The 22420-nt window shown below is 43.0% G+C and overlaps 2 protein-coding genes across 6 annotated transcripts in view; one reads left to right on the top strand and one right to left on the bottom strand.

The window, feature by feature from the left end:
- The window catches only part of DOCK2 (dedicator of cytokinesis 2), a 441813-nt gene that overhangs the window by 83507 nt on the left and 335886 nt on the right, over positions 1-22420 (bottom strand). For both annotated transcript variants that reach the window (XM_031011390.3, XM_055387440.2), the window contains exons 28-30: positions 15017-15115; positions 12290-12384; positions 2022-2100 (exon numbers count right to left, since the gene is read on the bottom strand). In XM_031011390.3, coding sequence (XP_030867250.2) covers positions 2022-2100; positions 12290-12384; positions 15017-15115 — 273 coding nt within the window. The remainder of the gene's footprint in view (positions 1-2021; positions 2101-12289; positions 12385-15016; positions 15116-22420) is intronic.
- INSYN2B (inhibitory synaptic factor family member 2B) overlaps positions 17666-22420 on the top strand; it is a 119353-nt gene continuing 114598 nt past the window's right edge. For 2 of the 4 annotated variants that reach the window (XM_063706953.1, XM_055387441.2), the window contains exon 1: positions 17692-17906. The gene's annotated coding sequence lies outside the window, so the exon portion shown is untranslated. Of the gene's footprint in view, positions 17907-22420 lie in introns of all 4 variants that reach the window. The other 2 variants (XM_004042971.5, XM_063706954.1) reach the window with 2 other exon arrangements.

Genomic DNA, 22420 nt, shown 5'->3' with positions numbered 1-22420 from the left:
AAACCTAAAGGAATGCCCTGAAGCACTGAAGTTGAGCTTCTCTTGGAAAATATCCATCTAAGAGCATGGAAAAGAGTGAAGTCAGGAAAGCAAGTTTGAGGCTGCAATTGCCGATACCCACGGAAAGAGATGAACAAACTAGCTCGCAGTTATATGGACCAAAACCTGTCACCTCTGGCCCCTAGGTATGGTGTTCCAAGTTGCCCCTCCCAAAAAGCAGAAACTTCCCTAAACATACCCGTGACCAGAGCCTGCAGGCCTCTCAGCCACATTTGGAAGGGAATCAAACATCTCTCCTGATTCAAACCAGCTAAAGAGATATGCTTTGTTCCCGTGTCGAAGATTTATAATGCCAGGAGAAACTCTCACCCAGACCCGGTCAGGCAGTCAACCCACTGCAAGGGTGAAAGTCTATATCAGGCACGTGGCTGTAGTCATCTGGGTGGGCTTTGGTGTCAGCCACCACTGTGTTCTGGTCCCAACTTTGCATTGATGTGCTCGGTGACACCATGCTATCTCCTTATTATCTCTGAGTCTTACTTCCTGCCCCCTTAGAGCAGAAAAAATATTAGTAATAGTGGCCAACTTGTAGGGTGGCTGTAAAGACTGCAAAAGATAATGCCCTTAAAGTGCTTCTCGTGAGATCTGGCATGTATTAACCATCAGAAAATGGCAGCTACTCATTTTATTATCGCTCTCATTGTCACTCAGTTGCCTGATTTGAATGCAAGGTAGTTCAAGAGACTCTTGTTCAAAGATCCTGTTCATCCTCTCAACAAATACTCATCTACTCATAGGCTGATGCTGTCAGCAGGGTGAACCTCACAGACCTCAGCCCAGACATCACCTCCTCAAGGAGACCTACTATGTGCCAGGTACAGAGCATAGAGTTGTTGTGTGTTCAAGGTCTTTACACTCACGAGGCTTAAGTTCTACGGGAGGAAAGAGAAAATACACACGTAGACAAGAAAGATGAGTTCTAATGATATTTAGTGCTATGAAGAGACTCCAGGAAGCCACATGGTTTTGCATAATGACTGTGGAGTGAGTGGGGGTGATCCTCAGGGAGGAGTCAGGAGGGGAGGCCTCTTTAAGGAGGAAGTATTTGAACAGAAACTTATGGGACCTTACAAGTGGATTCTCCCAGCAAGCCCTTCGTCACATTCCAGTTCTGGAAAAACCCTATGAAGTAGAAAGGGTAGTTGTTGCATTTTACAGATGACTCACTTGAGGCACGGATACAGTCCAGGCCTTGCCTGAAGTTGCTCAGCTTCTGAGAGGCGAAAGCCCGAGAGGAACTGAACAACTTAGATGAGCAAGGAAAAAACATCATCATTCCAGTTCATGAGCTCAGTGCCTCCTACCCCCTAAGCCCCCACTGGAAGAGATGCTAGGGATCGGAGACTTCCCTGGAGGGGATCCTTTTGTGGGGGGCCTTCCCTTGCACATCTCCAGGCAGAGGAAGCAATCTGGACTTTCCCACAGAGTTTGTGCTTCTTGGGCCTGGACCTGCGGCAGGTGTGTCATTGTGTTTGCCCCAGGCACATACTTTTAGGACCCTGAATCTCTTAGAGGTCCCAGGTCTTGGCTGAGCACTAAAAATGACTTTCGAAGGAATCAGGAAACCACAAAGTTGTACTGGAGAATTTGATTGTAAATCATTTTTCATTGGCAATGACTGGCTGCCCTTTTGGTTCCAGAAAATAGAAAAGTAAAAAAAAGGTGATACATTTTTAAAAGGTGGTACAGACTCTGACAATGAATGAATGCAAATCTCCTTGTTAGTATAAGAGGCCATTATACAGTCACATTTGCATATGATGATCAGTTGATGACTATTTAATCAAGGCCCTGGTTGAAAGCCTGAGAATTTTCTCCCCAGCCATAACCCCCCGTGGGAATCCCTGGAGAGACTGGGACAGCTTCTGTGGGCTTTGGGATGTGTCTGATGGAGCAATCAGCCCAGGATGTCAGAGACGCCCTGGGCAGCTCCAAGGGTAGCTCTGGTGGCTTATACTCACCTGGAACTCAAAGTTCGTGTGTTCTAGGAACTTCTGGTTCATGGTTTCTGCAAACTTGTTGATAGCTCTCAGGAAGACCCTGGAAGAGGGCAGAAAATTACCAGACTGTCTGAGCATGATCCCTTAAGTTCCTTCATCCTTATGCCAGACTAAAATTCCCTTACTCTCTTTGGAGAGAGGCTCAAAGGCCAAATTACTGATTTAGAGAGGTCAGCTAATGCAGATTAACAACTATTCACACTCTAGACCCAGGGCTGTTTGCCTTGCAAGAACTCAATAACTGTTCGACTTCTTTTTGAAAATTTGCATTGTCTTATGTTTAAGATATTACAAGCTTATGGAAGAAAATTCATGCTATCCAGAAAAGATCTAAAGAGAAATCACCCCCCCACCCCAAAACAAACAAATAAACAACCTGCTACCACATCGTATCACCTAACGAAAACTGTCATCCACGTTTTGATGAACATAATTTCAAGGGTCTCCCTACATGTATATACATGAATGATATTTTAAGGGTATCATTTTGATAAATGGGGCTAAACAACAAATGCTGTTTCACAGCCTGTCTTTTTTACTCAACAATAAATTGTGTGCTTCTTTCAGGTCAATGAATGTAGATATATATCATCCTTTTTAATCACTGAAGAGCATTCCACTGTATGGATGTATCACAGTTTGTTTAATCCATTTCTTACTGATGGATCTTTTTGGTTTTTTTTCTCAGTTTTTTCTGTAATAAACAATGCTCCAGTGATCACTCTTCTGTGTATATCAAATACCTCCTATATATACCCCTTCTCCACTGTTCTCCTCCAAGTAATAATACTGTTCAAATGGGCCGGGTGCGGTGGCTTGCGCCTGTAATCTCAGCACTTTGGGAGGCTAAGGTGGGTGGATCACTTGAGGTCTGGAGTTCAAGACCAGCCTGACCATCGTGGTGAAACCCTATCTCTACTAAAAACAAAAAAATTAGCTGGGCGTTCTGGTGCACGCCAGTAATCCCAGCTACTTGGGAAGCTGAGGCATGAGGATCCCTTGAACCCAGGAGGTGGAGGTTGCAGAAATCTGAGATCATGACACTGCACTCCAGCCTGGGCAATAGTGAGAGTCTCTCTCAACAAAAACAAAACAAAACAAAAAACAAAAAATAACAATACTGGTCAAATGTCATGCATGTTTAACATTTTGGTACTTGTCAATTTGCATTTCTCCTTAAGTGTCTTCCTCTCCATGTTGTTCTCTCCTTCCTCCTTGCCAAGCCCTTCTGACTGGTCTTGCAGCCTCCAGTCTCTTCATCCTGAAAAGCTCCTTCCCCTAAAGGACAGCTCCATCATATCAATCATTGACTTCATGGCTCTCCACTGCCTACAGGGTGAGTCCAAGCTCTTTCTCTGGACAGTCTCTCCCCTCATGATGGGACCCCAACCTTCTTTTCTAGGCTTATTTCTTGCTAGTACCCTGTGTTTCTGGTATTTCCCAAATCCCTCTCTATGTTCTTTCTTTGTGTAGAATGTCCCTTGCCTTCTCATCTCTGAAAGTCAGGATTCTTCATGGTCATTATCCTTCATGGTCCAGATCGAGAGCCTTCTTCATTTAGTTTTCCACCATCCCACCAGCCTTAAGTGACTGAGACCACCCCCATTCTCTGAGGTTATTTCTGGCACCCCTCCTATGAGCACACTTTATATCCAGCTGTCTGCGTGCAGCCGCATCTCTAATTTCAGACTATGAGCTTCTGCAGGGCAGGGTCTGCTGCACCCATGTGTACCCCAAGGGATCCTCATTGCAACTCCCTTTCCCAACGTTCATCATGGTCTAGGATGATTTACTTGTATGACTCAGTAACGTCTCTCTCCTTTGGTAGATTCTACTCTTCTGGGAATCACAGACTCCCTCTATGCTCTCACATACTCCCCAGTCCACATGACTTTAACTCCTAAATTTGTATATCCATCCAGGCCTCTCCCCTAAACACCAGCTTGCACTCCAGCTCTATGATCTATACCCATACTTGAGTAACTTTTAGGCATCTCAAACTTACATGTCAAAAACTAAACTCCGGCCACCTGCCCTCCCTACACCCACCCTGAAATACTGCTTTCTGTAGTCTTCCCAACTAAGTTAAGGACAATTCTATTCTTCCAATTGCTCAGAGTGGGGGGAAAAAAGCAAACAATTTTGGTAACGTCCTTGACTATGTCTTTCTCTCATATCCTACACCTGGACTTTACAGAACACATTTGCATATAAGAAGTGTCCCCTCCCAGGGAACAAGAAGGTTGGGTTATTTACACCTTAGCAGCAGCCCCTCACTGATTGAAAGTTGTTCCAATGAGCAGGAAGTCCCTGGTACTTCTGGCCTGTCCTGCAGGTGAGCTGAGCACTCTGTAGCCAGACAAAGCCCAGGGAAAGAAAGAATTAGGAAAGCCTCACTGAAGCTGCCAGTGGATTTTGGGTGGTCCAAGAGTCGGTGGGTGGAGTATCTGCAGCATTTGCTACATCAGTCACTGCAGGGCCAGGTGTTCATTAAAATACTTTCATGACTGTTGAACACAGAAGACAGTGTATCCTGGCACTGGAATCACAGGATTTGGACACACACACACACACACAAATGGGTGTGATTTCTGGCTTTGTTACTCTCCAGCTGTGTGGATTTGAAGCATGTTAATATAACCCCTGAAGTTTCAGTCTCCTCCCTTGTGAAATAGCAGTAATGTAACCTTTTTCACAGGGTCACTAGCTGAGGTGGCTTCAGACCCCTCTGGACTGCTTCATTCTTTTAAAGGCAAGAGCCAGACAACAGGGCAGACAGAGGACAGGGATCAGTCAGCAGGCAGTTTTGAGGCAGGCAGCACCATACAAAAACAGAAATAAAAATCCCACAAAATCTGCCACCCCATCAGGCTGTCACAAAGTGAGATTTCTTTGGTTTTGTTAGTCTGTTATTCACCAATATGTCTTTGAAACAACATTGTATTTTGTGTTCTCTCCTTAAAGATTAGTTATCTGATCCCCCAGATGGAAATGCATTGAGTGCCTGTCACATTATATGTAAACATTTCAGAAACTTGAATACAATACCAAAGAGGGGGCTTTCACACATTCTCAGCACCAACAAAGCTATCAGTCATTCCAGTAACAGTCATTATTTTGGTTGTCAGCTTAAACTTGTCTCCAGCCTCAAAGGCCAGCCTAATGACCGTGAATTGATTTGCCCCTGTGCTGATGATAGGGATTAGTAGCAGGTAAATCAAAGTTCCTCCCTTTCTCTAGAGTCTTTCATAGCCACACACTGGAAATCAGAATATCACTTAACTTTGGGTGCCCATGTTTGGGTTTGGAAAAGTAAGGCATTTTTCTTCTCATTTTTCTTGTTTTTTTTTAAAAACAGTAATTGGCCGGGCACGGTGGCTCACGCCTATAATCCCAGCACTTTGGGAGGCCGAGATGGGTGGATCATGAGGTCAGGAGTTCGAGACTAGCCTGGCCAACATGGTGAAACCCCGTTTCTACTAAAAATACAAAAATTAGCTGGGCTTGGTGGCGAGTGCCTGTAATCCCAGCTACTCGGGAGGCTGAGGCAGGAGAATTGCTTCAACCAGGGAGTTGGAGGTTGCAGTGAGCTGAGATCACACCACTGCACTCTAGCCTGGCAACAGAGCGAGACTCCGTCTCAAAACAACAACAATAATTGTACTTAAAGCCTAAGCACTCATACAGTAAGGTGGGTTAGGACGAAAACACACTCTATTACTCTCAACAATGAACTTGAATTGTTGAAAACAAAGTTCATTATCAGATCTCAACCTAGCACTGGCTGTGTCTCATCTGTGTTGCTTAGTGGCTGTATAGGAGGAAGAACAATCCCAACCATGGTTTTCAACTGCCTGCCAGGCTCCATGCTAGGGCTTTGCATGGATTCTTTCCTCTGTTGCTTTTGTTTTTCTAATGCTCACATATCTCTGAGTTAGATATGGTTTCCACTTTAGAGACGTGAGTTTAGGTAACTTTCCCAATAGCCCAGCCAGTACATGTAAAATCAGGATTTACATGAAGTTACACGGCCTGCAGAATCTAGGTATTTAACCACAGGGCAGTTCTGTCCACAAGGACATCTCTGTAGTTCTGTTCAATCCAAGCCGTGAGCTCACTTTATTAATAATGACAATGATGGAAGCATCAATTGCCATAATTCATATGGCCTGTGCTAACAGTTCTGCAAACGTTATTTCATTTAATTCTATAAACTGAAATAGGAGCTACTATTATACCCATTAAACATAAGAGGAGACTGAGTCTTAGAAAGAGCAAATAATTTCCCCACATTCAAACAGCAAAGAAGCAGAAGAGTCCAGATCCAAACTCAGGTTTGTCTTTCTCTAAAGTGTTTTCAGTTAACCAGAAGGACACACTGGCTCCTTGAACTTCCGGCACTGGCATGCTTCCACTCATGCCTGCCATGCACGCAGCCCTTCGCACTTCGTCCGCATCATTCTGCTGCCTGCCTACAGCTGACTGGGTCCAGGGCCAACACGTGACTCCAAGCAGTCTTGTATTGGCTGGCCAGCAGCCCATGGGTGGTCTTATGGATATAGCACTGTGCAATGGAAATACCCAAGCCTGGACCGAAGTAGATCCATCCTTTCAAACAGCCCACAAGGAGGGAGAACGCAGTCTGAGCCTTGAGCAGAAGCCATGGGCAGATGATTCCATGAGGAACCAGAAGCCATATGCAATAGAGCAGGGAACAGATAAGTCAGCTGTTGTGAGTAGGAAGAAGCTGGCAGAAAGAGGAGCCAAACCCAGGCTTGCTACCCTCAGAACTGTTCCATGTGAGGCCTCACAGAGCCTGCTGGCTCAAGTCCCCAGTTTCCTACTTCTCTTCATGTGGCAGAACAAATCCTGGTGTCAGGAGGCAGCTGAGAATAAGCCTATACACACTACATGTACTACTCCCTGGCCCAGGCCCAGGAATGGAAGGTGCACACAGAGTCCTACAGGCACTGCAAGCCTGCCAGTGTCACCTTCCCACTCAGCCACTCTTCTGAGCTGTGGCCGTGGGCTGGGTGGTTGACCTCTGTGAATCTCAACTGCCCCATCTGTAAAAGGAGCCATGTGTGAAGACTAAATGAGCTGCAGTACATGAAGCAGGGGCCCAGTGCCTGGGCACACAGATGTCCTCAGTACATGTCAGCTGTTGTTGTTATGGTTATCCTTAAATGCCCATGGCCTCGAAGTTCTGGGGCAGGAGGATATGAGGCTGATAATACTCCCATGTGACAACACAGCGTGGACCATGCCCACAGGCAGTATCATGTGAACAAAAGAGGGGAGAGGAGGCGGACATGCCCTATCTGGTGAGATTCACCAAGGGAGAGAAAGGGCCACTCCAAATCCCAATCCCCTGTCATTCATGGGATGTAGTTGATTCTACTGGTTAGAACTAAAGATAAAAGCATTGTCTGGGAGACACAGACATCCCTCCTCTCGAGACACTGGGATACCCATTCTCCCACAGAGCATTTCAGTGCCTCCTTTACAACACACAAAATGCTCCATAGGCCGAAAGGTTCGAATGAATCAGCATATTCCAGCTCAGTGACAGGACACGGTTCACCCCAAGTGCCCGGAAACATTTTCTGCATAATTTGGGATTCCAGTTAGGGATGCAGCAGGCTCCTGGGATCGGGATCCTGCAGCCAGCTGGATGTCAGGATTAGGTGTTCTTTGCTGATTAATGAAACCATGAAGAGGTAAGCTGGGCACGGTGGCTCGTGTCTGTAATCCCAGCACTTTGGGAGGCTGAGGCGGGTGAGCCGCCAGAGGTCAGGAGTTCGAGACTAGCCTGGCCAATGTGGCAAAACCCTGTCTCTATTAAAAATACAAAAATTAGCCAGGCATGGTGGCGTGCACCTGTAATGCCAGCTACTGAGGGGGCTGAAGCAGGAGAATCACCGGAATCTGGGAGGTGGAGGTTGCAGTGAGCTGAGATCGTGCCATTGCACTCCAGCCTGGGCGACAGAGTGAGACTCTGTCTCAAAAGAAAAAGAAGAAGAAGAAAAAAAAACATTTTGAGGGTTCTTTCTTTCTGGATTACATGGATTGGAGGAGGTGGGGACCCCAAAAATGAATAATCACTACAAATTAAGGTAGGTAGGATGAAGGGAAAATGGGTGTCAGTGATTCATCAGCACACTGATGGAACCACCATATGAAAAGGTAGACAAGTTCCAGCCCAGATTTGCTGCTTCAGTGAAGTAGTTTGGCTATACCCAAACCATAGAAATAGAAATATAAAATAAAAATAACTAACATTTATGAAGCGCTTGCTATGTGTCAAACACTGTTCTAACTACTTTCTACATATTACTTCATTTTAGTTCCCACAAATATACTTGTGGTAGGTATCATTATTAGCCACATTTTACAGTGAGGAAAACAGAGTCAAGAGTGGTGAAGGATCTTGCTCAGATGGAATTTGAATCCAGGCAGCCATAAGTCCTAACTGCCCTGTTCTGCCTCTGGTCACTGTCTGGGCTCCAAATTCATGACACCAACTGCAGCTTACATTTCCGTGGGAATATTTATTGTTTCCCCAGCTAGACCGTAAGCCCTCTGCCTTCTGGAACCATAGCTTAAATTGGCCTGTCCATTGCCTACAACCCTGGATGCCCATGAAATTCAATAAATATTTGGTGGTTGGCTGCATTTAGGGTAACTTTAGGGATGTGCATAAATCCTAAGCCTCCTCAAAATGTTGGATTTCTAGAGTGAGGTGCAGATGGAAGAGAGGTAAAAGAGGTTTCTAAGCATAATCTTGTTCATTTACAACATTATAAAGAACTTGATCATTTAAAAATTAACAACATCATGTAAATCAGATCTTACTCAGTGTTGCAGCTTACCAAAAAGAAAAACGCTCTAACAGGAAGTATTTCTTGCAGGAGATGTGTCACTATGTCTGCATACACAAACAGTACACAGCTGGGGAGACATTAAAATCTAGAAAACTCCACTCCCTTTTCCAACAAACAGATAAGTAAATAATAGACGACTAATGCATACATAATACAGAAATCATAAGTGATAATAGAAAAATTATAAAAACAGGCCAACTATCATAACATACAGATCATGGAAGGAAGGAAGAAAAGTTAGTTGGAATGTCCAGACGTACTGACAAGTGAAGTTGGCCCTGACCACATGAATAAGTTGCACCTTTTTGGAGAAAAGAAAATGGTATTCTGGGGAACACTGGTCTGGCATAAGTCATGGTACCTGTTCTGTTTATCTAAATTGGGTTGAAATTGTTCACTAGTGGCATGACCTTGGAGAGTCATTTCACCTCTCTGGGCAAAATGCACTTAATAATATGGAGATTACTTTGGGAGCCCGAGGCAGGCAGATCGATCACCCGAGGTCGGGAGTTCAAGACCAGCCTGACCAACATGGAGAAAACCCTTCTCTACTAAAAATACAAAATTAGCTGAGCATAGTGGTGCATGCCTGTAATCCCAGCTACTTGGGAGGTTGAGGCAGAAGAATCACTTGAACCCAGGAGGCGGAGGTTGCAGTGAGCTGAGAGCATGCCATTACACTCCAGCCTCGGCAACAAGATAGAAACTCTGTCTCAAAAATAAATAAATAAATAAATAAAACAATAATAATAATAATAATAATACAGAGATTAAGAGCATTGGTTTCAATGAAATGGCTTCTGTTTCTTTTCAGCAATGCAACAGGAAGTATGTTACTTATCTATTCTGTACCTCAGCTTCCTCTTATATAATACGTGGATTACAGTTGTTCTACATTATAAAGTTGTTGGGAGGATTAAATGAACTAATTTCATGTAAAGCCTTTGCAACAGTGATGGATCTTGGTACTTAATAAATGTTAGCTATTATAATATACAAAATGCAAAAATAGTGAGAACATTTCATGTGTTCTATAAACATAAGAGATCATTTTGGCCAGAAGATGCAGGAAATCTTCGAACTAAGCTATGTGCCTGCAAGCAGAAAAAAGTAATCTTTTCTGGTTGACATTAACACATGCTTCTTTAGTCTAAGGCTAAGTTTGTTGTCATCACCTAGTGATGGCAACGCTATTATTATTGAGATTTTCCTTGATCCTGGCACTGTGCTAAGGAGTAACTCATTCTATCCTCGTACACACAAAGCAATTTTCATGAAATAGAAATTATCATTGTCCCCATTTTACAGACTAGGAAACTAACACTCCAAGAGGTTGAATGACTTCCCAAGAAAGAGAAAGTGGCAGAATTAAAGAGTCTGAAGCCCAGGCTGTATTCTAGAGTCTAACTTTTTTCTTTAATATACAAAACATAAGTACTTGGCTGACCCTTAAGAGATACAAATCTATGATTTCTATTTAGGAGAGATTTCCAATGTATTAGGTCTGTTAGGAAATTACATTCTACTTTTCTAGGTATAAAGAAATAAGGATTACTGTATCATTTCTGGGGGCCTCTCCCAAAAATGACTAAAGTTTGAATGAAGCTGGGATTTCAGGAGGAAATATTCTTTCAAAGCACTCCCACGGGACCCAGCACATGTTTCTTCCAGAAGGACCGTGTGGACAGCTCAGAAGGGGAAGTTGCCTGGCCAGGGCTCCAACCCCAAGACGCTGGATCAAGGCTGGACATCTGTGCATTCACCTGCCCATTATTTAGTCCTCTTTCTGGTAACAACTTCTAGATTTTCCTTTGAAGAACTACTCTCTCTGCTTCTTTCCTTATTCCCTGACTTTGTGGTTTTGGTAGAACTGACCACACCACCCACCCCCAGTTCCAAAGGCGTGTCATGAAATCCAAGCCTGACTTAATAGCACATTTCATTTGGCTGGCCGCAGAGGTCTATGGATGGGCATGTAGCTCAGGCCAGACCTTTGAAGAATGGCCTCAGGATTTTTTCTGTACCTATAGGAAAAGAAGCCTTTTCATTCTATTGTGGTTGAAAATACAACAAGGAATATATCTGCAACTTCTAGAGCCCATTTTCCCCACTAAGAGAGCATCTGCCTGAGAATCAAGTAAATAGAAAAAGCAGAGAGAGACACACACATAGATTCCCTACATTGCTATTTGAGCACCTAGATACATCCATGCCTGAAGCCACACCTCAGGGCTCTTTCAGTTATCTGTACCAATACATTCTCTTTTTGCTTGGGCAAGTTTGAGTTAGTGTTTGCTCTTTCCCTTCCACTTCAGAGAATTCTGATTTCGTTTTTTTAACTTCTCCCCTTATTCTGCCCTCTAGAGATATTTCTATCTTTGCCAGACAATGCTTGGTTTTTTGATATAAAACAAGAACAATAGGTAGAGGGAGATAAAACTAGACACCAGTATAAGATGAAGGGCTTTCCATGAAAGAATCTAAAACAAATAAAATAAGCCAAAGGAAAGCAGGGAGAAAGAAAAGAGAAGAACCAAAAAGATGCTGTTTTAAAGGAATTGATAGGCAGGATTTGAGAATCAGGTTCTGAAAGAGGCTTGGGGAAATCCAAGGAATATTAGAAATAAACCCAAGGGAATATTAGAAAAGATTAATGAATGTTATAACTTGGATTTTACTTTGGTGAAATGATATAAGAAACCTAGCAGCAGAGACTGAAATTGTTTAGAATTACTTTTATCTCTTTTTGTGTTGGGCCATAGGACATCTAAGCTATACTTGGGTTACACTGATAGTCTAGGAGATGTTAACGGGTATTATAGATACACACATAGACACACCAAATGCACATCCTATGTGCAAATGAATGGGCAAATGGAATGCTGTACCCTAAATCCTCCTCTTAGAAAAAAATCACATTAGCATATTAAAAGCTTGAAGAAGTCCTGCAGCATGGAAATCTGTTCAAATCTGTTTAATTTAATGCTTCCTAAACTTATTTTACCATGTCACAGAATATATTTTATTATTTTTTAAAAATTAAAATAATATATTTTTAAAATGCTTTTCTAAGATCTCCTGTCCCAAGAGTGAACGAAAGGCTTCAGAGATGAAGTATGATATTCTAACTGGGATTTGAAAAATGGAGAAGTTGGAGACGATTTTTTGAGTAGCTTCAAGATTGCTGAGGAGTCCTTCCCTGGGTTTAAAGGTAGAAAGAAAGCATGCCTTAACACTTTAATTTCTTTTCAGCAAGGAGAAATTGTCCCTAATTTAACTCGAAATAAGTGATCTTTGAAGTGAGGGCTGGGTAAGGTAGCTTTATGGAAGCAGATAGCAGCTCACCTGTTTTGAACCATGCTCATGGCCATCCAGTCTCCAGGGTACACGTTCTTTCCAATGAGGTCCTTGAACATGATGAAGGTCTCCATCAAGAAGTCCTGAAACAATGAAGCACAGCACACATGTCATCCTGTTTTACACAGAGCTTGTTGGCTCTTTAAATTTTTTTGCTATTATGTTTTGGAGGGAGGAAAAGGGAAGGGACACAGCCTTTCATTAACTAAATTAAATGGAAGCTTAAAGATTGAATGCTGGAATGCTGTTTCCCAAATGTCAGTGGAAGATGAATATGGGATGTGAAAATGCTCTCAAAATAAAGCACTATTAATTCCATCTTTGGGAATAAAGAAGTAAATGTACTCATTGATGTGGCAATTTTATAATCATTTTCCCAAATATGTATTTGAGAAGGAAATAATCTCACTGTGTGAAAGCATCTCAGGTCATTGAGCAAATAAACTCTTATTAAAATGAACGTCTAATTAGCAGTGCTGTAAATACAGCTAATTCATATGTCTCACACACACACACACACACACGCACACACACGAGCAGATTAGGTGAGACACAATGACAGGAACTCTTCCTCTCCTTTGAAGAGGTTCTTAGTGGACTTCAGCACCCTTTACTAGATTTTGCAGTGAGCCATACTTTTTCTCCATCTTTGGAAAACACAAATTAAAGAAAAATCCGGAGGCCAGGCACGGTGGCTCACACCTGTAATCCCAGCACTCTGGGAGGCTGAGAAGGGTGGATCATGAGGTCAAGAGATTGAGACCATCCTGGCCAACATGGTCTCTACTAAAAATACAAAAATTATCTGGGCGTGGTGGCACACACTGTAATACCAGCTACTCGGGAGGCTGTGGCAGAATAACTTGAACCCAGGAGGCGGAGGTTGCAGTGAGCCAAGGTGGCGCCACTGCTCTCCAGCCTGGTGACAGAGCAAGATTCTGTCTCAAAAAATAAAAAATAAATAAAGACAAATCTGGATAGCTAAGACCAGAACCACTGGCACTGAGACCCTTTTGAGCTGGAGGTAGTGAAGACATACCACCAGTATGCTTTAGGCAAAATTTAAAATCTAGAGGAAATCCGTTCAGAGTTGTTTCCTTAAGTTGGTGGTTTTCAAATTATTTTAACAGCAGAATTCTTTGTTCAAAGAAAGCCTTACCTGGAGCCCAATATATAAAATATATAAAGGTAGAACAGCTCTGGTGGAATTGTGTGTGTGTGCGCGCGTGTGTGCATGTTTATGGTAAAGCATAGTGAGGATAGGAGGAACATAATTCGAAAATCACTGCTTTTAGCTAAGTTGCAAAATTCTGGAAATGACATTTGTTCCTTTCCAGCAATCTTTGTTGCTAGGGAAAACTACCTCAATACTTTAAGTCCTAGTTTCCACATCAGCAGAATGGGAATAATATCTACTTCAAAGGGTGACTGTGACGATTAAGTGCATACTGCCAATCAGATGCTTAGTACAGAGCCTGGTCTCCTACAGATTCTCATTACATGTTGATGATGATGGTGAGTATTGTTATATTATTCATACTTGATGTCACCTGCGGAAGTGTGGATATCATCACAGGCACATCCCCTTCCTATGGAAATGAAGAAGGCTCCTGGCTCATAGATGGGAAGAGTGGCTTCTTAATGAGGAGATAGTGTGGTATAAGGGTTACAGTCAATGTCCAGACCTTACCTCCACCACATACTAGCTACCGGACCTTGAGCAAGCAGATTGTAGAGTTGTGAAATGTGACTCCTAATTCCCATGTCATACTTTGTGAGGGTTATGTAAGAAAATGTGTATGTTCAATCATTAAGAATTCAATTTCTTACCTTCTTCCCCCAGAAACCTTTCCTTCCATACAGGATCAAAAATTAGGAGTCCAGTTTTTCTATTTCCATGTCTTAAGACATAGGGAAATTGGAGGTTGAGGGAAAAGTTCCATTTCTTGCCAATCTTACTCCAAGGGAGAGAACATCTCACTACTGAATGGATGAAGGGGTAGGGCATTAGTTTTCTAATGATTCCTTTTTTTATGGGCCTCTCTCTGAGGTTGATCCAATTTTGGTGCCCCTGGTCTCTCCAGGGAGAGTTGAGAGTGACCTTAAGCAGTGGGACTCCCGAACCTGGTAGCAACAAGACAGAGAGAAAGGAGGCCACACTGAGGGCAAAGTGTGCTCTGCTCCACCCTTGGGGCAGGAACAGCCTGGGCTGGGCTCTATGTTAATGAAGTCATCAGCTGCAGAGATACAAGCCACAGGCCACGGGCAGATGGTCTTGCAGCAAATGCATCCTGAGAGGCTAGAAGAAGGTGGCCCAGAGACCAACTTCGTCTAGGCATTTGTGATCTTAATAAGAGCTATATTTTACTGAGCACTTACTACGTGAGAGCTATTGTGTTCTTGTGCAACCCCTTCTTAGCCCTATGACATAAATGACATTATCTCCACTTTACAAATGGGGAAACTGAGGCATAAAAGGATTCACCTGACCATGGTCACACAGCTAGCATGTGACAAATCCTAGATGCAAACCTAAGACTGTATGACTCTAACAGTCATGCTCTTAAACCCCAAAATGTCTGTGATTCATCAACAAATATTGGTTAAGTCATATCTAGATTATGTGATAGACAGGCAGGTCTCTCTGACAGGGACAGAAGCCATGTTCCAGAGATGGAAGAGTTCTTCCTCACCCCCAGCATCCTGCAGACTCACCACAAGTTCAGAGCTGGTCTGGAAGGTCTCAATGTAGAAGGAGTAGTGCTGGTCACCCATCTGGTTTAAGATGGCTGTCATACATGCCACAAAGTGACTCTGCAAGAAATGAAGAAAAATACTATAAATAGTTGAGAGAGGACCATGGAAAACTTCCCTGTGAGAAAATGTCTCCTTATGGCTCATTCATCAAAAAAGTATTTACTGAGTACTATTATGTGCCTGGGACTGTAATAGCAGTGCCAAACATAAACATAACACCTGATCCATTACCTCTCCTGCTGTTCGCACATTGGGGAAAGAGCACTGTACTTGTGTCAGGAAATCCAGCCTATTTCAAAATCATGGAGACAGTTTCATTTTATGACAAATAATTTTACATGTGTAAGTCCCAATCGTCTCACCTGTCAAATGGGACAATAATTCATCTGAATCTACCTCTAGAGCAGTATCAAAAGAATCAGGTGGCTCCTTTAGCACCTTGAAATGCACTAAAGTTCTCTGCAGTGGGATCTGTAGTTGGATCATCAGGAATCAGCCAGAGGCAACCCAGCACCTCCTGGGGCCTGCCACTTGGTAAGAGCTGAGAGGGATGAAAGAAATGAGAAGAGATGGCCCTTGCTCTTTGTGAGTTCATGATCTAGTTGGGAAAGTGAGATTAATCATGAGAGAAAAAGAGTAAGACCCTCAATTGGCAAAGCCAACTAAGTACCAGAAAGATTCAAAGAAGAGGGAAATCAAGGCAGGGACACAGAGAGGAGACCCTCTGAGCAGAGGAGGAACCACACCCTTTCATGCACCAGAAGACATCAGCATAGCCTTTTCTGCTTCCTCTTTCCCAGATTTTATCAGTCCACATCAGGGCGAGTTTTCTGTGTCTACAAGCAGCATTCAGGAAGATCTATTCTGGAACCTGGTAAACAAAGCACTGGCCACGAATCCACCAGGGGTGAGAAGTCATTCTTGACTGTCTCTTGCAAGTTGCCACTGGGGCTGCCATCTTGGCCAAATGAAGTTCCACTGTGGTCCAGCCAAGCCCGGGCTTGTGGAAGATGGCCTGGCTGGAAGTATTATGTTTGAACCAAAAAAAAAAAAAAAAAAAAAGCATTTTTACCATAAACTGCTGCCTTTTTTATATAAAAAAGTTCCTCTTTTGTTAATAAAATAACAAATATGAAATATATACAGGCATACCTTGAAGATATTATGGGTTTGGTTCCAGACCACCGCAATAAAGTGAGTATCACAATCAAGCCAGTCGCATGAATGTTTTGGCTTCTCAGTGCATAGAAAAGTTATGTTAACACTATATTGTAGTCTATTAAGTATGCAATAGCATTATGTTTAAAAATATATAAATTTTAATTTGAGAACATAAACCTTAATTTAAAAATATTGCTAAAAAACTCTAATGATCATCTGAGCCTTCAGTAAATAGGAATCGTTTTGCTGGGGGAGGGTCTGGGCTTGATGCTGATGGCTGCTGACTGATCAGGGTGGTGGTTGCTGAAGACTAGAGTGGCTGTGGCAGTTTCTTAAAAAAAGACAACAGTGAACTTTGCCATAGTGAAGTTTGTTTATGGTGCGCTAAAACAATTATAATAGTAACATCAAAGGTCACCGATCACAGATCACCATAACAGGTATAATAATAATGAAAAAAATCTGAAATATTGCTTGGATTTCCGAACTGTGATGCAGAGATATGAAGGGAGCACAGGCTGTTGGAAAAATGGTGCCAAGAGACTTGCTCAATGCAGGGTTGCCAGAAACCTTCAATTTGTAAAAAACAGGTATCTGTGAAGCATAATAAAACGAGGTATGCCTGTATGTATATATACATGTGTATATATTTCCTCCCAGGTTTACAATTTCGTTCCAGTGGTAGAGAAACAGGAAGCCTTTTGGAAAACTGTTTCTTAAGTTTACACTCCCAAAAGTTACTCCCATGATATGGATTTTCATTTGTTTCTAGGTTCTTTTCAATTGGGAAGTTAGGGATAGCATGCTTTCCTTGTCAGCAGGAACAGCTGTGTAATTAGCGAGTCCCAGAACAAAGTAAAAATGCAAAGCCCTTGTTTAAAACTATTCAGAATTTTGAAACAGCCATGGAGCCCTTCTAAGCAAGGGGCCTGTCATGACTACAAAGCTTACAAACCCAGGAAGCTGGCTCTCCCTGCCAAGTGACCACCACACCCGCACACCATAAATGACTAGAAAACATGCAAATCCGGCGGAGATCACAGAGCTGGGACTCTCAGGGACAATGGCTGATGATGCTTTGTTGATGGGAACTTGTAGCCTCTACACTGGGTGGCAACTCCTCGAAGAGCCAGAGTCAAATTCTTTTTCCTGCTCAGGCCCCCAGGGGGTGGTAGTGAGTGTGTGAAATTATCCCTTTCAAACTAGACAGAACACCGCCGTCACTGCTAATTTAACCAGCTCCCACTTAAATCAAGAAATAACCATTATTCTCGTTTCTACCTCCAGCCAGGCCAAATGCAAGAAAGGAGAAACCTTAGAATTTGTGGGGTGTACGAGTGTGTGTATGTGCATGTGTGTGTGCCTGCATATGTGTGTGTGTGTGTCTATACACACACAGGAGCGTGTGTTTCCTCTGCTCCATCTATCCTCTCCCTTCCTTAAAGAATTCAGCCTGTGGCCACTAGAGGTCTTTTCTTTTCACATGGTAGCTGCCGAGCAGTTTGTTCGGCTTTTTATTTATTCCTACGTGAGCAGACCCACTACACTTCTTGCATATAAACAGTGAAAATTACAATATGAAGGACTTATTATTCCTTCTTTTGGAGTAATTTTGCTGCTGGTCAAAGCCTGGCTCATTGTGCAAGGAAGGGGGACCATCCTCTGCAGGTAATTCCACTGCTTCAAGGTAAGAGATGTGGGTAGGTTTTATTTTTTATGATCGATGATCCTCTAAGAGAAAATGCGATCGTCTCTTGGACAATAGTTTACTTCTAAAGCTTTGGCTTAAATGAACAGTGAGACTGGGAGCTTGTATGTGTGTGTGTGGTGGTATGTAGTGGAAAATCCACCATTGTCAGAACTGCAGGCTGCCCCAAATGCATGGATATGGAATGCTTGTTATTTCAAATGGCTTGATTTGAATTTGAAGGGGGAAAAAAAGCAAAGAAAAACAAACCTTGGATCTCAAGTTGCCTGGAATTGCCTTGAAAAGGATGAATTGTCTTAAGCCTTGTTTAGAGAAACTTCCATTCTTCATTTTAAAAGATAAAAAGGGAGGGGGATTCTAGTCCCCATCTAGAGAGAGTGGCTGTTTTATGAAAAAAACCATTATCTTTTCATTAGGAGTTGGTCGGTGTGTTGTAGTTCACTGGTCAATCAAAATTACTTTTACCAGCTTGTTAATTTCTTAGTTCTCACTACCACGTAGAAAAACCCGGTTGCGTGCCTTTTGGTACAATTTGTAGTGCAATGTGACTGAAGTTTGGACAAGTTACCTGCATTTGGCTGTTAATGAAAAATGACAGTGTTTTACTTCTGACTAGAAGCATCTTTTTTTTCTGCTATGATGTCTAGCCCCCTTTGGTATCAGATCTGTGGGAAATCACACCGATGTGAATGATTGATAACCTGAAATGGAGTGAGAAACGAGCAGCAGCTTCATATTCAGAAAAGTCTCCTTTCTGTCATTTGGATTTGAAAAACCACCTCTTTTGTCATACAGCGATAGAATCATGGAATAACATTTTGCTTCTCTGATGTGTGTCTCTTTTTCAGTAGTTTCCTCAAAAATGGCATTTGTGTCCTGCCCCTCTGTACAAGTTTGAGACCTTACTTCCATATCCACCATGTCTCAAATTTTTAGGGGACATAGGAATAGGGGTGGGGGAATGTTGAGCAGACTGCATTTGCCCTAGCAACTTAGACAGCCTTAACACTGACGTTGTTCAAACTTTACAGTCTAGGAGCTCGAACTCCCAGCCCTGTCAGAAACCTGGAAAAGCCTGAATACTGCATGGGGAACAGAGGGGTGGAGGGATCCCTTGCAGTCTCCAGGCTAGCAAGAATCCCCCTCTTTTCATCCCTGGCAGAAATTCTGTAATCGACATATTTACTACCTAGGAATGAGGCAGCCACTCATCCATATCCAAGCAGCATGCCAGGATGGGAAATTGCTTCTTAAAACAGAATTCCAGGGAGACTTGCATATTAAATTCCAGTGAGAAATTGTATCCGAGACTCTGGCACAAACCAGACAGTGTCACCTCGCTCCGATTGGGATGGTTTAAAATGTGGCTAATGAATCACAGCATGAAGAGACACGGTTTGAAACTAGGTCAAACGTGTAAAAATAAGTGCAATCATCGCAGGCACTTGGCTGATGAGGGACTACTTAACACCTTGAGTGGCAGGGCTTATTTGCTGTACAGAACCCTCTTCAGTGATCCAAGACAATCAATCCTCTTAATTAATTCAGCCCATCGGGACGTAGGGAGGTCTTGCACACTTGGAAGCTCCAAAGGAAAAGAGTGAGGGTCTCTTCACTGTGTGATGGTGAGAGAGAAGAAGAGAAACCCAATATTGTGTGATCAAAATTAATTAGCTGGGATACTAGGTGATTGTGATCAGGAGATTAGCGCTCCCCAAATCATTCCACTCTTTTGCATTAAAAAATTCATCATCATCATCATCATCATCATATTGACAATGCCAATAATTTTAGTGTACAACATTCAACTTAAACATATCTATTTAACAACCTCTAATGCAAACACACCTACACACACACACACACACACACACACACACACACACACACACAGAGCCAGGACCCCTGCAGTGCCAAGTGAACTGAGGGAAAGGCTACCAGTTTGCCCTGCCTTGGGAAACAAACAAAATAGGGGCGAGGGGCATGGGTGCTGCCTACCTCCCCATGCATCCCCCACTCACCTAAGATTAGTAGGAGTGATGAGATCGCAGAGGGAGTGAAACAGCCAACTTCGGAAGCTTGCTACCTAAATGCCAACATTACTATGTGATACCAGCTGGTGACACGTTGCTATAGTAACTTCAAATAATGCGCACGACCAAAATAAAATAAAATATAGAAAGCACCAGCGAGAGGAGATGAAGGAAAGTTTGCCGAGGGAGGCTCAGAGACAGATGAAAAGTTCTTTCTAGGAGCTGTCCTTTGGTGACTAGGAGTGGCCGAATGCACTCACAGGTTGCTTCTCTATTCACCCCCATGTCTGCCATCTGGTTATGTAACAGATTTTATTCTTGGATGAAATTGGTGCTGTCTGTGTGGTGGGTCTAGGACTGGAAGTGGGAGGCTTTGGTGTCAGGAAAAACAGGGACTGTAAAACCCATTCATTTTTGAGCTTTATCAGGCGTTCAGAATTGTAATTGGGAGCACTCTTTGGGAAAACTAAGGTGTGCTGTCTGTCCTTGCGTTCTGGGCTCTGTGCTAGGTGCGAGGCGTGGAGCAATGAGCAGGACGGATAAGGCAGTACTCTGAAGAGCTTACATCTGGTTCCGCCAGGATGCAAGCATGAGAGTGGGGGCTTAGGAGCCAGAAAGCCTGAGTTCAAATCTCAGCTGTATTTCTTACTAGTTTTGTGACCTCGAGCAGGGTCTTGTGCCTCAGTTGCCTCATCTGTAAAAGGGGATAAAAATATTCCTTACTTCACACGGTTTTGGTGAGGGTTCAATTAATTTGTGTAAAGGACTTAGAATACGGAAAGCCCTCGATAATAGCAGCTATTATTAGTATTGTCTTGTTGCTGACTCAAGTCCAGAGAAGCTATGCAGATTAGCTCATTGAAATTCCTGACCTGGACAGAGGAAATGATGACTCCGCCTACCCGTGACTATCTATGGACACATCAAGCACTCCCAATCACAGCTTGGGATGAACAGCTAAGAGCCTCTGCCGCTGAACATGCTTTTGGTTAACAACATGCCACTGTTCAGTAAGTCCAGTGTGTGCCTCTTGGAACAGAGCACGCTGGGAGAGTTCTTTTATTCAGGAACAGTTGCTGGCAGGTAGGAAAAGAGACAACAGTGTCCAAATTGTTCAGAAGCCTGAAAAATAACTGTCTTCATCGAAAACTTAGTTCCCCAGTTGTTTGGCTTTAAGAAGGTGTCTGTCTTTGCGTGCAGTGACATTCTTTGGTTACCCAGGACATCCTGCTGTGCAATAGAATAAACTGAATCACCTTCTTTCCTAAGAAGCTTTTTGATCCGCAAGGTTCATGTGGCCTGCTACGTGTCAAAGGCATAGCATCACAGGAAAACAGAAAGATGCCACTTGGATGTTGCATATGCTGGGTGTGCCCTGACATGTTCCATCTGTACAACGTGGCAACTCCGGCAGAGTCAGCCATGTGCACCCCTGCCTGACACTGTAGGCATTAATGACAGATCAGCTCTCAAGCACAGACAAGGGGCCAGAAGCGCAGGCTGCTTTGAATCAAGGCTCGAAGAGGGGCCTGAATTCATTACACACTCTTCATTTGAAACTAACACCTTCTGATCCTGGTTGGAGCCTGTGCTTGTGGCTCTGTGATGTGAAATCACTTTAAATTTTCTTCTTTTTTTTCTTTTTGAGATCACTTGAAAACTTCTAAAGTATATGATGAGATGTTTAATCACAAGGGGAAGTGGAAGGAAAGAAAATTCCATTCATTCATTCCTTTTGCCCAGGGCCCTACATTCATCATCTCAATAGCGACCGCCAAGTGCTAGGTGCCAGAGGCACAGCAGTTACTGAATCCTCTCAATAATCTCATGAGGTCAGCTTCATGCCCATTTTATACAGGAGGAAAGTTAGATACCTGGAGGTCAGGTAGCTTGGTTAGGCAGACTTTTAGTATATGGTGACATAGGACCTAAAATTTAGGCCTTTCCGACTCTAAGCCCTGTGTTCTCTTAAAAACCCGCCATGTCTTCCACATCAGCACTCTCATGGGCAGAGATTTGTGTCCATTTATCCATTGTTCTTTGTCAGAAGCTAGAGTTGACCTTGCATATTGCATGGGTTCAATAAATATTTGTTAGATGGGAGATTGAATTTATTATAGAATTTCCCATCTCCAAAAGAATGTTATGAGGACCACCCCCTCCATAAAGGCTGAAAAGTTAGGGTCCTGTGTTGACTACCTTTGCCTTAGGAGAGGCCAGAAATGAAAGAAGTTTTGTTCTACCTCTGAACACATCCCATCTTAAATTATATTCTAGCAATCCAGAGTGAGATAATTCTTTCACACATTTCTTAATTCAACAAATATTTCTTGAGCACCTACTATGTGCCAGGCATGGTTTTAGATGCTGGGGATACAGCTGAGGTTACCAAAGGCTTTGTTCTTAAGAAGCTCACATCCCAATTGGGAAGAGCCAGGAACAGAGGGAACACACTTTAAA

The sequence above is a fragment of the Gorilla gorilla genome, chromosome 4, assembly GCF_029281585.2.
Source record: "Gorilla gorilla gorilla isolate KB3781 chromosome 4, NHGRI_mGorGor1-v2.1_pri, whole genome shotgun sequence".
NCBI classification, from domain to species: domain Eukaryota; kingdom Metazoa; phylum Chordata; class Mammalia; order Primates; family Hominidae; genus Gorilla; species Gorilla gorilla.
The sequence above is the reverse complement of the archived record's forward strand: the minus strand, read 5'-3'. Positions and strand labels throughout refer to the sequence as shown.